This window comes from Pantherophis guttatus, chromosome 4, assembly GCF_059756535.1.
Source record: "Pantherophis guttatus breed Tessera chromosome 4, ASM5975653v1, whole genome shotgun sequence".
Lineage (NCBI taxonomy): Eukaryota > Metazoa > Chordata > Lepidosauria > Squamata > Colubridae > Pantherophis > Pantherophis guttatus.
Window position 1 is genome coordinate 13,621,627 of NC_142066.1, and position 16,232 is coordinate 13,637,858.

General features: G+C 39.7%; 2 protein-coding genes across 2 annotated transcripts; both read left to right on the top strand.

Moving 5' to 3' along the window:
- The first annotated feature begins 2,314 nt into the window (after positions 1-2,314).
- Positions 2,315-9,872, top strand: LOC148113758 (vomeronasal type-2 receptor 116-like). Its single transcript, XM_087893349.1, has 5 exons — positions 2,315-2,610; positions 3,998-4,283; positions 4,879-5,292; positions 9,217-9,400; positions 9,745-9,872. Exons 1-5 carry the CDS (start codon positions 2,315-2,317, stop codon positions 9,870-9,872), a joined length of 1,308 nt encoding a protein of 435 aa, XP_087749475.1.
- Positions 5,097-15,348, top strand: LOC132709314 (vomeronasal type-2 receptor 26-like). Its single transcript, XM_087891749.1, has 3 exons — positions 5,097-5,730; positions 9,217-9,444; positions 13,975-15,348. The coding sequence occupies exon 3, from the start codon at positions 14,181-14,183 to the stop codon at positions 15,093-15,095; it is 915 nt and encodes a 304-aa protein (XP_087747875.1). The 5' UTR covers positions 5,097-5,730; positions 9,217-9,444; positions 13,975-14,180; the 3' UTR covers positions 15,096-15,348.
- The last annotated feature ends 884 nt before the right edge of the window (positions 15,349-16,232 follow it).

Genomic DNA, 16,232 nt, shown 5'->3' on the forward strand with positions numbered 1-16,232 from the left:
AAGTGGGACAACATGTCCTTCATGAGGGGGAGGGGGTATAGGTTGTGCACGCAAGTGCTTTTGATCTCCCTGAAATCTACACATAATCTCATAGTTCCATCTTTTTTCTTTTTAAATAGGACTGGGCAGTGGTAAAATTCAAAAAAAATTACTATCGGTTCTGTGGGTAGAATAGAATAGAATAGAATAGAATAGAATAGAATAGAATAGAATAGAATAGAATAGAATAGAATAGAATCTATAGTCTTGAGAATGTTATCTGGGAGGAGTTTGATGCTGTGACTCCCGATGATGTGGACAGGATTTTGGGGAGACTTAGTGCGGCCACATGTTTACTGGACCCGTGTCCCTCCTGGTTGGTACTGGCTTCCCGGGAGGTTACACGAGGCTGGCTCCAGGGTGTTATCAACGCTTCGTTGAGTGAGGGTTACTTCCCCGCTGCCTTGAAAGAGTCCCTGGATCCGGCAATATTGGCCAACTATCGTCCTGTCTCCAACATTCGCTTTACGGCGAAGGTTGTTGAGAGTGTGGTCGCGTGACAGTTTCCACAATTCCTGGAGGAAACCTCTTATCTAGATCCGTTCCAGTCGGGTTTCAGGTCTGGGCACAGCACGGAAACGGCATTGGTCGCGTTGGTTGGGGATCTCTGGAGGGCTCGGGACAGGGGTTGCTCCTCTGTTCTGGTCCTGTTAGACCTCTCAGCGGCTTTTGATACCATCGACCATGGTATCATGCTGCACCGGCTGGAAGAGTTGGGGGTGGGAGGCACCGTATTGCGGTGGTTCTCCTCCTTTCTCTCCGACCGGTCGCAGTTTGTGTTGGCAGGGGGGCAGAGGTCGACCTCGAGGCCTCTCGTCTGTGGAGTGCCACAGGGATCGGTCCTCTCGCCCCTTCTGTTCAACATTTATGTGAAGCCGCTGGGCGAGATCATCCGTGGTGAGATACCATCAGTATGCTGATAACACCCAGCTGTACATCTCCACCCCAGGCCACCACAACGATGCCCTTGAAGTGATGTCTCAGTGCCTGGAGGCTGTGCGGATCTGGATGGGGAGGAACAGGCTCAAGCTCAACCCTTCCAAGACTGAGTGGCTGTGGCTCCCGGCATCCCGATATAGTCAGTTGACTCCATCACTGACTATTGGGGGCGAGTCCTTGGCCCCCACAGAAAGGGCTCGCAATCTGGGAGTCCTCCTGGATATGCAGCTGTCCTTGGAGGAACATCTGACGGCTGTAACCAGGGGGACCTTTTATCAGGTTCGCCTGATTCGCCAGTTGCGGCCCTTTCTTGATCGGGATTCCCTGTGCACAGTCACTCACGCCCTCGTCACCTCTCGCCTTGACTACTGCAATGCTCTCTACATGGGGCTCCCCTTGAGGGGCACCCGGAGGCTCCAGCTGGTCCAGAACGCAGCAGCGCGGGTAGTGATGGGAGCAGCATGGCGCTCCCATTTAACACCGCTCCTGCGCGAGCTGCACTGGCTCCCGGTGGTCTTCCGGGTGCGCTTCAAGGTATTGGTTATCACCTTTAAAGCGCTCCATGGCATAGGGCCTAGCTATCTTCGAGACTGCCTGCTGCTACCGACGACCTCCCACTGACCCGTGCGCTCCCACAGAGAGGGCCTCCTCAGGGTGCCATCAGCCAAACAATGTAGGCTGGTGACCCCCAGGGGGAGAGCCTTCTATGTGGAGGCACCTACTCTCTGGAATCAGCTGCCCCCAGAGATAAGGAGAATCCAAGACCTCAGTGCCTTCCGCCGTGCCCTTAAAACCCACTTTTTCCAGCAAGCCGAGCTGGCTTAGGAAGAAATTTTTTAAAATTTTTAAATGTTTAATTGGTTTGTGGTTTTTTAAATTTTGGGCCAAATTTATATAGATTTTAATTGTTTTTAATATTTGTATTTCATGTTTTTAATTCTGGCTGTGCACCGCCCTGAGTCCTCAGGGAGAAGGGCGGTATATAAATTGAAAATAAATAAATAAATAAATAAATAAATAAATAAATAAATAAATAAATAAATAAATAAATAAATCTATAGAGCAATGCCTACATTTACATATGTATCTTCATTTAGGGATATAATGGTTTTATTTTTCTCTTCTGCCTTCCTGCCCCAAGAGGCTTTCACATGTACTGAAGATGTTCACATATATGACTGTCTCATTATCATTTTGAAATTAGCCAGTTTCTCTCCTCCAGATCCTAGGGGAATCCCATGGAAAAAGGAGGAGCTGCCTCTGAAGGATATTTATCCCCATAATATTCCCATCCTATGACTGGGAGGCCCAAAACTCTGTGAGTTGACTTGAAAGTATGTTGAACTCCCTATTTGTGCCTGAAAAACATCTCAGACAGAGGCTTCTGGACACAGAAAAAAGACACTCATGGAAGGTGTCAGTTTTCATGGAGTTGCTGTTAATATTGATGCCTCGAGTGGTGTGCAAGGATCCTAGCCTTCACTGTGACCTTCAGGAGCCTGTTCCTATTCGTCACACGTATCATCAGCTTGGAGACATCAACATAGCTGGCATTATATCTGCATTGTTTACATTTTCAGATCCCATTGATTTCCGTCAACATCCTTCTCGGGCACTTCAGGAGGGAGCTGTGTAAGTACACCATCAATTTATTGTCAAAATTCCTTCTGAATATAAGCCATTCTTAAAAGCTGTGGTTTAATATTGGGCCATTTATTAAGAACTATGCTTCCAATTTGAAGCCAGAGTTTGTTTTGTAATAGAAATGAGGTGGAGCTCTCGTCTCACAATCAGGAGGCTGTGTGTTTGATCCTAGGTAGTGGCCGATATTTCTCTCTCTGGGCACACTGAGAATATATCTGCTGAACAAAACTCTGCATCCAGTCATTAAAACACTCTGCTAGCTCCATTCAATTGCCCAGAATCCACCCCACAAGGGATGATGGGGTCGTTAAATGAAAATGATATATATATGTTGTGCGCGCACACGCACACACACACACTAGTATTTTGCCTTGCATTTTCCAGGATCTGGGCTAAATAATAAAGATGGATGCATCACTTGAAGGAACAAGAACAGGAAGGATTCTAATCCCATTATATAGGGCTTTAGTCATAATCCCATTTGGAATCCTATATCCAGTTCTGGACACCTCACTTAAAAAAAAATATTGATAAGATTGAGTCAGTCCAGAGACGAGTAACAAAAATGATGCAGGGTCTGAGGGACAAAACATATCAGGAGAATTTGGAGGAACTGAATATGACTTCGGTAACAGAGTGGTCAATGCCTGGAATGCACTACCCGACTCTGTAGTTTCTTTCCCAAACCCCCAAAACTTTAACCTTAAACTGTCTACGGTTGACCTCACCCCATTCCTAAGAGGTCTGTAAGGGGCGTGCATAAGTGCACCAGCGTGCCTACCATCCCTGTCCTAATATTCCTTTTTACTTACTCTTTTCATGTATTCAAATTATGTTTATACTTTTACCTATTATCTTATATATGCTTGACAAATAAACTTATGATTATATATAGCCTGAAGGACAGAAGGGAAATGGGGGACATGATGGAACCTTTTAAATAAATTAAGAGTGTGAATAAGATTTGGAAAGCAGTGTTTTCAATATTAAGCAAAAATCAAAAATAACTGGCTGGAGTGAAATTCAAAAGTCATGTTAGAAAATATTACCTCACAGAAAGTGTACCAGTAGCTTTGAATCAACTTCCAAGCAAAGATAACGGGTCAATCATCACTAACTGAGTTTCAACATGCTTGGGCTAAACACATGTCCATCATCTGACAGACATTGAAATAATATAAAAATAATGAATAAATTAACAAAAAAACGAATAACTCAAAGGGTGACTCAAAATATCACTAGCTCTTTTATCTGCCATCAGATTGTAATGCTTCTAGATATGGACACATTCCACAAAATGTGTTGTGCTGTAGGACTGCAGGTGCCCTGGTGTGAAGCAGACATTTTTTAATATATATATTTTTATTCTTTACAGAATATATTTGCAGAATTACCAGCATGTCCTGGCTTTAGCGTTTACTCTAAAAGAGATCAATAAACATTGTCAGATCCTACCCAATGTCACGTTGGGCTTCCATATTTTTAACAGCCATTTCAGTCCAAGCTGGACTTACTTCGCCTCAATGCTTCTGCCTTTCACTCATGGCAAATTCATCCCTAACTACAAGTGTGGGGTCCCAGAACGTTTGGCTGCAGTGATTGGGGGACCAGATATCTCTCTTCACATGGCAGCTGTATTGTGCATCTACAAAGTTCCTCAGGTAAGAGGTGCAGAAGATATTCATTGTTATATTGCCATTTCATTCAGAGGTCTGCATGCGTCTTTCTCTTAAAAACGGAGAAAACTTTCAGATTCCAGGATATTATTTTTTGCTTGATAGGATTACCAAAACAGCATGAGTACTCATAACATTGAACAGATAGTGGGGATATTGGGCAATGAAAAGCATTCCTCAATGCAAGCCACTGAACTGAGAGTTGGAAGGGACCTTGGAAATCTTCTAGTCTAACCTCTGCTCAAGCAGGTAATCCTATACCATTTCACATCAATGGTTGTCCAATCTCTTCTTAAAAACTTCCAGTGATGGAGCACCCACAACATGTGAAGGTAAGCAGTTTGTCTGATTAATTATTCTAACTTGGTTCTCTCTCTTGATTAGTTTCCATCCATTGCTTCTTGTCCCACCTTCAGGTGCTTTGGAGAATAGGTTGACACCTTCTTCTTTTCCTTTTTGTCAACCTCACGATGTAGAGGGACATCTGGGTGGATATTTCTAAATAAAGACAACTAAGACAAAATATGCATGGCAAGAAAAACGTAGACCTTTCCATCTGCATCTCTTTGTCTTCCGTTAGTTGACCTATGGTTCTGCTCCAGCCATGGAGAAAGAGACTCAAGCAGTTTTCTTCCACCAAATGTTTCCAGATGAATCCCATGAACATAAGGGCCTCATGCAGCTATTGAAGTACTTAAGATGGACCTGGGTTGGGATTCTTGTAGCCAAGGATGAGAAAGCAGAGAAATTTGTCCAGAAAGTGGTCCCTACTTTTTCCAAGTATGGCATCTGCACTGAGTTCATAGCAGAGTTACCAAACATTGATTTCTATATTGATTATACGGATGTTATGGATGAAGGACTAGAGATATACCATGTTCTCATGAAGAGCAAGGCCAATGTAATAATAGTATATGGTAAAATTCAGACCATATCAACTTTGAGAACTTTCCTCCAGTTTTCAGAAGTGGAGGACATCCCAAAGAAGCAAAAGGTCTGGGTTATAAATGCTGAGATAGATTACACTTCAATGTCAATTCATAAATCATTGGACGTCCATTTCCTACATGGGGCTTTATCCTTTGCAGTTCACACAAAAGAGGTCCAGGATTTCCAGGAATTTCTTCACAATCTAAGTCCAAACAATGACCATCACGATCATTTTCGGAAAGATTTCTGGGAACAGGCATTTGATTGTTTCTTCTCAAACTCAAGAACGGAGACATCTGAGGTAACTTGTACCAGACAGGAGAAGATTGGGACTCTTCCTACATCTGTGTTTGAAACACGCATCAGTGGACAGAGTTATAATATTTACAATGCAGTCTATGCTGTGGCACACGCTTTGCAATCTCTGTATTTATCCAAGTCCAAACACAGAACAATACTGAAAAAGGGAAGGAAACAGTTTCATAATCAACTGTGGTGGCAGGTAAGTTCTGTAAGCAGATAAGTGCGGAGACAACCATATCTGTGTGTCTATGGAGCTTCTCAGGCATCCAGGTCACGGTTGTCCCAAGGGTGCTTTTTCAAGAAACAACTGGACTTTTTTTTATTTTGTTTGAAGACCTCCGAGTGTCCTCAATGACTCTCAGAAAGAGTGCAAATGATCAGATGACTTCAAGGAATATAAATCCTTCCATTCCCCACCATTCACTTAGAATTGAAGAAGCTCTTGAATGAGAAGCAGAACCTCTTCAAGAAAAACAAGAAATTCCCGTGGCCTCTTTGAAAAGCACCTGTGGGACAACCATATCTATAGGTCTATCTATCCATAAACTCTAACAAACAATATTCTCTAGGGGATTGACCATAGGTGTAAAAATAAGATGTAGTAATGGATTAACCAACTGAAATATTTTTAATTGATTTTTTATTAATTACATTTCTTAGTGCTTAATAAACATCGTGTTGTCTGGTTATTTAGTTTGCTTAACATTACATATTACATTCTTAATCTCCACCCCTTTTTTCCAACCACTGATAAAATAGATTCCATGTTTGATAATAATCTGTATCTTCTCTCTGTTTAATTTTTAATGTCAGTCTGTCCATTTCTGCATACTCTAGTATCTTCTTAATTACTTCTTCATCACACGGTGTTTCTTCATTTTTCCAGTCTGGCACAAATATAATCCTCGCTGCTGTCAAAATGTGCAATATTAAATACATACTTTTCTTACCAAGTTTACCCAATATTATACCTAATAAAAATAATTCAGGTTTGAAATCTACATGCTTTCCTATGATCTTTTCTAGCGATTCATGTATTTTTTCCCCAAAAAAATTTGCTTTACCACAAGTCCATCACATATGATAGTATGTGCCCGTTTTTTTATTATATTTCCAACATTTCCTGGACATATTTTTGAACATTTTACCTAACTTAGCTGGTGGTATGTGCCATTTATAAAATATTTTATATAAGTTTTCTTTATACGAAGTTGCCATTGTTAGTTTAATAATTCCTTTCCCATAAATTTTGGCTAAATTCTATAAACTTAGCCAAAAATTTCTCTAATAAATTTCTCCCATAAATTTCTCTAATTCTATATTATGGCCAAAAAATTTCTCCCCATTGTACTTTTGTATCTTTTATTTGTTCATTTTCCATTTTCAAATTTAGTAAAAAGTTATATATCCTTTTGATTGGGTTTTTCATCGAAATTCAGCAGTGTTTGATCAAAGGGTGTTTGCCCTTTATAAAAGTCATACTTTTTCACATCTAAATCATATAGAATAGGATAGAATAGAATAGAATTCTTTATTGGCCAAGTATGATTGGACACACAAGGAATTTGTCTTGGTGCATACGCTCTCATTGTACATAAAAGAAAAGATACATTCGTCAAGAATCATAAGGTACAATGCATATTAAGAGGGTCTATAATGTTTTGTTAGAAAGGGACTCGGAAACTGAATTGGTTAAAGATTGTATGATAAAGTGGGCACAAAACTTTGCAGAACCAGTGATGTTGGAAACATGGGAAAAAATATGGGTCCAGAATGTTAAATGTACACAGTCGCAGAACTTGAGGGAAAATTTTTATAAAATGTTTTATAGGTGGCACTTAGATCCTAAGAAATTATTGTGTATGTATCCTAATGTTCAACCAAAATGCTGGAGATGTGATTGCTTAGATGCCACATATTACCATATGTGGTGGACTTGTAAGAAAGTGAAGGCTTTTTGGATAAAAATTTGGTGGGTTATGCAAAATGTTTTGAAGAAAAAAATCCAGTTTTCTCCACAATTGTTTTTATTGGGTATAGTTAAGGGTTTTACATTGGGTGAAACAAAGCTGATATTGTATATGGTAACAGCGGCCAGATTATTGATAGGTCAATATTGGAAAAATGAAGCTATGCCCACTATTGAAGAATGGACTTTGAAGATGGGCAGTTTTGCAGAGATGTCGAAGATTTCAGCATATCTAAAAGATCGGACTCAAGAGACTTATGTTTGGGAGTGGAAAAAGTGGATAGACTATGTGCAGAATAAATATCAAACTAGGAAATATCACATAGCTTTTAGCTGAATGAATGTATTATGTAGGGATAGAATAATTGAATTTTATGAAGATTTGAATAATATACAGGGGGTGGAGAGGTTCAAGTTTTATAAAATGTGATTTTGATTTGGAATATATGTTGAGGAAGTCATGGGGGTAGGGGAGGGGTAGGGAGGGTCAGGGAGGGTTTGGGGGGGAAACTGGGGAGAAAATGTATTTGTAAAACTTTTTAAATAAAAAAAAAGAATCATAAGGTACAACACTTAATGATAGTCATAGGGAAACAGTCAATATAAATCTTAAGGATACCAGCAACAGGGTTACCGTCATACAATCATAAGTGGGAGGAGATATCTAGATTGTATTTGTAATTGAGGCCATCATAATAATTTAAAGTCCTGGTCTTCAAGCTTTAGCTTTGATTTTAATTTCCCTTCAGAATTCAAAATGTCTTTATATGTCACAATTTTTTCAAACTTCACCAGATTTGGTTATGTAAAGGCTTCCATCATTAAGAGCCATTCTGGAATTTTCCAATATGTTTTACTTTTTCCCATACAGATATTAGTGAGTTTTTTATATAATGATTTTGAAAGTATCTGGGAGTTTTATTCTTTTCATACCATAGGAAGGCATGCCATTCCAATTGAAGGTCATGTTCTTCTAGATATAACAATCTCTTGTGTCTAACAATTATCCATTCTTTTAGCCAATAAGACAATAATAGGATAAAACATAATGTAACTGGAAAGTGTATTTGCTTGTGTGTGAGAGAGAGAGTGTATATACAGATGGTGGGTTTCAAATTTTTTTACTACCTATTCTGTGGGTGTGGCTTCGTGGGCATGGCTTGGTGGGCATGGCAGGGGTAGGATACTATCAAATCTCCACCTCTGGTATATACATAGATAAACATAAACCTTTTCAATTACATTTTGTTTTATCTTGTTATTATCTTGCTTCTAGTCTGTTGAATTGTAACTACAATAATTCAAATCAAACTTTCGCATGGCTACAGCAAGTATAAGGTTGTTTATAAGTAAGATTAGCATTCAACTTTAATAGCTATATACATCCTAGTATTTCTGATATATTTATCAGAAGTCATCCAGTTATGCTGCTTTAACAATTCAACTAATTGCTAATTAATTTTTCTGCTGGTTTTCTTATTTTGCTATTCTTAATCTTAATATTTTTTCAGTAACCTGATATTCTACCTCTGTCTCTCTGTTGCAATGATGGTTATGTTATTTGTATGATACTGGCCTACAACTACAATATTAAATAGTTTTAATATTTTCTTTGTTTAAAGAAACATCCATATATACATTTGAAATATATGAATTTTTCCTCTCTTCTCTGTCCTTCTCTCTCTTTGTCCCTCTCTGGCTGTCCCTGTTTTTCAGGTTCATTCTTTTCTGAGAAGTGCCAGATTCAACAACAGTGTTGGTGAGAAGGTCTCCTTTAATGAAAAGGGAGAATTCATCGGTGGATATGATATTGTCAACTGGGTCACATTCCCAAACCAGTCCTTTGTTAGGATCAAAGTTGGGATGATAGATCCCACAGCTCCAGCAGACAAGTTCTTCAGTATTTCTGTAGATTCCATCATTTGGCCAGTAGGATTTAATCAGGTTAGCTGTTTGAATGTACACTGGTCTGCCTTTCTTTATGTAGGATAAAAATATCTTTATTGATGAAAATCTTAGAGCATCTTCTCTAAACTAGCAAATACCAATGTTCTAGGGAAGCAAAACATTATCTGTAAGAAGGTTTACTTTTCTAATAGTTAGAAAAGGGGTGTCTATCTCAAGGCCTACAGGCCAGATTAGGCCTGTGAGGTGCTTACATCTGCCACCATGGAAAGAGTGAAGGACCATCCCTCTGCCAGTGAATACGGAACTCGTGGGGGCCGTGCCCATTTTTGCTGGCAGATTGCTGCAGGTGGTTGTCCCAGCTGAAAAAGGAGCCTGGGGAGACTGCCCAGGCCACCATAGGTGCCCCAGAAATGAGTGACATTGATCTGGCTATGCCCACTCTAGCCATGCCCACCTGGAAATAAACTCTCCCCCCCAAAAGTAAATACAACCCTGATGCGGCCCTCAATGAAATCGAGTTTGACACCCCTGGCATAGAATATTGTACTCATTACTTTGGCCCTTTGTTAACAATGTGTTGTGGCCCACCAGTGGAGCTGACAGCAGATTCAGACAGTGAGGAAGTTGAGGAGGAACATGGGCCAGTCCTGGAGTCTGGAGAAGACTCTGATGAGTGCTCTGCGTCAGAGGCAGATTTGGCCAGGGCCAGATGCTAGTTATCTGCCTTCAGAGGCAGACATCAGTGAGGCAGACGAAGAGTTGGAGCCTGTTCCCAGTATGCGCATGTGCAGAGTTGCCAGACGAAGAGAACAGCTAAAGAACAAGGGTCAACTTGGGAGTAAGGCCACAGGTGGATGATGAATGGCCCCTCCCAGAGGGAATAAAAGGGAAGCAAAAGGGGAGTGGAGTTTGCAGAGACAATTATTTCGCCTAATTGGTTTGTGACTCTCCGAGACTCCCATGCAAAGTTCTGAAGATATCGGCCTGGCAGCTCTCCAAGCCAGATAAGGTCGGTGACTGTAAATTCTCCCTTGAAAGGTTTTGCTGAAGGGGAATGAGAGAAATTCACTGTTTCTTTTTTTTTTATTGAAAAAGTTTTTCAAATACAGATTTTTCCCCCTCCCCCCCTCCTTAACCCCCCCTCCCCCTCCCCTTCCCCCCATGGCTTCTCCAGGATGAAATCCAAATTAATACCACATTATATAATACTTTACCACCCTTTTACACCACCCGCTATGTGCTAAACATTTCTTTCTAAAATTATTTTTATGTCCCCCGTATACTATACATTTCAAAACAGCATTCGGCTATAAAACTATATAATAGATCCTAATTTGGCATTTATTCTACTCATAATCTACCCATTTCCTTCACCCCCATACGTATATCTCTTAATTCAAATCTTTTAAGTATATTAATATCTAAACATAACATCCCTTTTCCTAAACTAAACAATCAGTAACCTAACCTATCACCTTGTACAATATCAATTTTGTTTCACCCACTTTCCTACAGGTCTACCATACATAATATATTTAATATCTTTATTCTTCTGCCCGTATCATTAAAAGATATTTCCATATATATATAAAATCCTCAAATGACTTTAAATTTGTATTCCATATAATATCTTCTGTAATGTCTTTCAACTAGATTGTTAATTCCATCGACCATGTTAGGGTAACATCAAATCCTGCTTCCAACAGTGTATTTAGTATCTTCAATTACCATCTGCCCCTGTCATTAATAAGTATTTCTGTATATAACCCCCCCCGAGTGACTTTATATTTATATTCCATATGGTATCTTCTGTGATGTCTTTTGTCTAGATTTTTAATTCCAACAACCACGTTAGGGTAACAGCCAGATCATCTGCATGCCCCTATTCCATAGTTCTCTTGCCTTATAGCTCAACATATGCATAGTCCATCTTTCATAGAGTCCATAATAGAAAGTTCCAGTCCGCTCAATCACAGGCCATCTTCCACATCCCAAAGACACCAGCACTGCAGAGATCTGTTATTCTTCTCAAAATAGTATAAGTCTGTAATTTGCCTCCGTTATGTTTTCATGTATCTGCCTTCTATAAATCCCGCTTATTATATTAAATCGTCTCTTAAATAACTGGCATTAGTCTGTTGGTAAAAAAAAAAAATTTAGTTTAAAATTTTTGAGTTTTGTAGAACCTGCTTCTTCTTTTCTTAACTTGTTGTGGCTTAGATCTCCACCATGGTTGCTTTTCTAAGACTTGTATGTTAACTGGTTGAATTACATGCTGGTCTTTAACTTGATAAGACATCAAATCGAGATCCAAAGCCGCCTCTCTTATATTTATAGGTGATCCAACTGTAACCTCTGAGGGTGAATTCAAAAGCGGCTCATCCAAAAAGCCCTCTGTAACTTGTTGTTTTTCCATTACCTCCATCTCCATCTGCTTACCCTGAGCTGCAATCTCTTGTTCATTTTGTTTTTCTTTGTCATCCTCCTGTATTCCTGACACTGATGACATACGTGGAGACATTGGGCCCATTTTAAAAACCTTGTAGTAAAATTCTTCCGCTTTTTCAACAGTGTTTAATTGATATCTTTCTCCTTGATGTCTCAATATTATACCAATTGGAACATCCCACCTAAATGGGATGTTTTGTTTCTTTAGCTCAGTCACCAAAAATACAAAATCCTTTCTGTCTTTTAACATCTTGGACGGCAGCTCTTTATATATCCGGATCTTTATTCCATTCACTTCTAGAGTGGAGTTAAAAGACTTTTGCACAATATCATTTCTTATTCCTTTATCAGTAAAATAAATCACCACATCTCTAGGCAATTGCCTTTGCTTTGCCACCCAAGAATTTATTCTGTAGATCTTATCAATTTTACAGAATACCTCTTCAGAGCTGACCTTTAAAATCACAGCCAAAGCTTCAGCAGACATCTTTCTCAAATCCTCTCTGCTATTTTCCTTTATTCCCCTCAGTCTGATCGCAAATTCCATGGATCTGAATTGCATCATTGTGACTTCATTTTCAATCCTTTGCGTTATATTATCTACATTATAAGTCTTGTGATCAGCTTCCTTCATTTTTGGCTCTACTTCTGAGCTATTTTCTTGAATCATTATCAAATCATTTTCAATTCTTTGCATTTTATTATCCAAATTATAAATCTTATAATAGGCTTCCTTCATTTTAGACTCTACTTCTAAATTGATTTCTTCCAATTTTTTATCCATCTGTACAATACCTCTGAAAAACCTTTCAAAGCTGTTATAATATATTGCTTCAGGTTATCATACTTTTGTTGAACCAGCTCTTTAATTTCCTGTCTAAATTTTTCAAAATTCTGGATCATAATCTCATCATGTCTTGCCAACGCCTTCACAACAAATTCCTTTAAGTCTTTAAAACCATTCTTCTGCGTCTGTAAGCACAAGAATTGCTCTTGTGATTTATAAATGGGGGAGCACCCCCCCCCACAGCTTTGTAGTCTGACTTTGTCAGCTTTAACGCCATCCTGCCATGCAAACAAACTCTTTTTAAAGAAAAAGTCTTCTCTCCACACAATATCAATATCAAGTCTCTAAAAAAGGAGAAGCATAAAGCAGAAATTTTTCCCCTTCTCTTCTAACCAGCGCTATTACTTCAGATACTTTGTAGCATATTAAACCATTCAGACAGAAGGACTTTCGCTTTCAGCTTTCTTCTCAAGCCTCTAAAGCTAGCCGCCATTTTAAACTTTTTTTTTCCCTTTCACTCTTTCTTCATTCTTAAAATCAGTCATAGGGTTGTTACAAATACTTGCAATTTAGAGTCCCAAATCCGGATTTCATCCTGCTTATTTAAGCAATCTGTTAGTTTTTGCTGATTAGGTTGGTCACATCGTCTAGCTCTGCAAGGCGCAGAGTTCCCCTGAAGCCCGGAGCAGCGGCGAGCTGGATAGGGAGCCTCATCCTGCTTCCTCCCCAAGAGTAAAAAAAAAACCTCTGGGGACTTTGCAGAGGGCTCTACCTGTTCTCGCCGGCTCTCCTCACATTTCCTTAAAGAAACAGAGTGTTTCAAGCCGCCTCTCAGCTGTAAAGGCGGCTCTTTACGGGCGGCGGGGCTGGCTGTCCCAAAAGACCATCTAGCGACAACGGAAGCCAAACCAGAAGCCTACTGTTTCTTTAATAAAAGAAGTTTTGCTGGGACCAGGATTCTGCTTTGTGCTTTTTGGGGAAGCCTAGGTCAGAACACAATGCATTGTTCGAAAGTAAGAACTACAATCCAGTGTACTAAATTTCATCAGTCTTGTGACTGCAAAATTAAGAAATTGAGAAAAAATATCTTTAACCAGCACAAAAATTATCTTTGGAAACTGGGGTTGATAAATATAGAAAGTCATTGATACCAATAATTGTAGATATTTAATGAGTTATTATTTCAGACCAATTACATCTCAAAACGATGTAATCACATTTCTTGTCCTCATCAATCCATTTTTATGCAGTTAATTCCACAGTAATAATATCTCTCCATGCACTTTCTTTTTCCTCTGTATCTTAAAATATTCTTCTTCATTCACTGATAGGCATTGCCTTTATCTCTGTGTAATGATCCCTGTGAGAAAGGATACAGCAAGGAAAAGATAGAAGGGAAGTCATTTTGCTGTTATGCTTGTCGTCTGTGTCCAGAGGGGAAAATATCAAAGGAGAAGGGTAGGAAATTTCCAAATCTAATGGGATTGAATCATGAGGATACAATGCTGTCTATAATCCACTGTATCAATTCCAATCGATGTGTTCTTTTCCAGATGGGGATGACTGCTTTCCATGTCCAGAAGATCAATATCCAAATCCTGAGAAAAATATGTGCATTCCAAAGCGGATCACATTTTTGTCCTATGAAGAACCCTTGGGGATCAGTCTGACCATTCTTTCCTTTTGCTTTTCCTTAATGACAACCTTGGTCATCACAATCTTCATGAAATACAAAGACACTCCCATCGTCAAAGCCAACAACCGGAATCTCACTTATCTTCTCCTAGGTTCCCTCCTCCTCTCTTTCCTTTGTGTCTTTCTATTTCTTGGGAGACCCAATACGATTGTGTGTCTCCTTCGACAGCCATCTTTTGGGGTGATCTTTTCTGTGGCGGTTTCTTGTGTCTTGGCCAAAACCTTTGTGGTGGTTCTCGCATTCATGGCCACCAAACCTGGTTCCAGATTGAGGAAATGGGTGGGGGGAAGAATGATTAGTTCCATTCTTCTAGCCTGCTCCCTTGTTCAAACGTGTGTTTGTGCTGTGTGGCTGATAACGTCCCCACCTTACCCAGATTTCGACGCACACTCGATATCTGAAGAACTCATCCTGGAGTGCAATGAAGACTCAGTCATGTTCTACTGTGTTTTGGGCTTTATGGGTTTTCTTGCTCTGGTTAGCTTCTCTGCTGCTTTCCTAGCTAGGAAGTTACCTGACAGTTTCAATGAAGCCAAATTCATTACCTTCAGTATGTTGGTCTTCTGCAGTGTTTGGCTGTGCTTTATCCCAACCTATCTAAGCACAAGGGGAAAATATACGTTGGCTGTGGAGATCTTTTCCATGATCTCTTCCAGTGCTGGATTATTGATATGCATCTTCCTTCCCAAGTGTTTTATTATTGTGATGAGACCTGAACTGAATGATAAACATCAGCTCATGAAGAGAAAGTTTTAACAAATATTTCCATTTTTCCTTTATCTGTAGATGTTGGAGATCTTCCCCACTGGCACGTTTAAGCCAGAGGACAATGGGCAATATAGAAGATCATCCTTTGTCTGAGATTTAAGATAGATCAGAAATTTTTTCCCTTCTGGAAGGCAATTATAAATGGGGACCATAAAAGCATAAGGATAAATTGATGTAGGGACATAGTTCATGTATGATAGACAGCTCTGACTAAATATATAATTAAATATGAATTGTAAATTTGTCTTGACTGATCATCTTCATCCATATGCACACTAGAATGTGAAAAAGAAGTGGAGTTAAATACAAACAAACTTTTCATTTAAAAAGTTAGAGCTTATGATTTTGTTTCTCTGAAACAAGCAAACACTGGCAGTTTTCTAGTGTACACATGTGTAGGGGTTACGTATGAAAAACGGGCTAAATTCAAAAGATCTGCCTGGAATTTGCAACTAGGTGATCTGAGAAACCATCTCACCCCAATGAGATGACCATGAATGTACCCCACATCATCCAAGGCACAACTTGGGATAATAGTCATACTCCAGATATTATTATTTTTTCAGACCAATAGTAATATGATCTGCTGGGGGAATCTGTCATTATCCCTGTCATGGCCAGACTGTGCCCTGGTGGTTCTGAAATTTTTCAATGCTCACCTCTTTGAATAGTTCATCCTTGACAACTAACTTGGGTTTCAGAAGGAGCTTGAAGATATCCTGGAGATTCTGCTGTATGGCTCTGTGGAGGTTTTTCTCACAAATGGACAACCTCCTTTGGAGGCGTTTGTCCCAAATGGAATCAGAAAGCAGGCAAGGCCCTGGACAGGATCACATGTGGGTACCTTTTCCTGATGTGGGGAGTCCTGAAACTCCTCTTGGTGTACAGAGAAGGTGAGGGTGTTGAAAAGGGCCAAAAGATGGTAAAGTGCCACTGGAGGAAAACCAAGAATGATGTTGCACTGGGGGAGATTATCCAACATCATGGGTCACGTGGCTGGGTCCGCCTATGAGGGTTGGGAGGTGTGAGAGGCTTGAAAAGGTGGAGGGGAGCATGGAGCAGTAGCTCTAACAATATATAGAGCCAAAAGATGGTAGAATGCCACTGTAGGAAACCTAAGAATGA

Coding starts and splice junctions, on each gene's coding strand:
- LOC148113758 (XM_087893349.1), top strand. CDS start 2,315: ATGTTGAACTCCCTATTTGTGCCTGAAAAACATCTCAGACAGAGGCTT. Junction 5,293..9,216: donor ACATCCCAAAGAAGCAAAAG/GTCTGGGTTATA, acceptor CCTGTTTTTCAG/GTTCATTCTTTTCTGAGAAG. Junction 9,401..9,744: donor TCCAGCAGACAAGTTCTTCA/GTATTTCTGTAG, acceptor TTTTGCTGGCAG/ATTGCTGCAGGTGGTTGTCC.
- LOC132709314 (XM_087891749.1), top strand. CDS start 14,181: ATGTGTTCTTTTCCAGATGGGGATGACTGCTTTCCATGTCCAGAAGAT.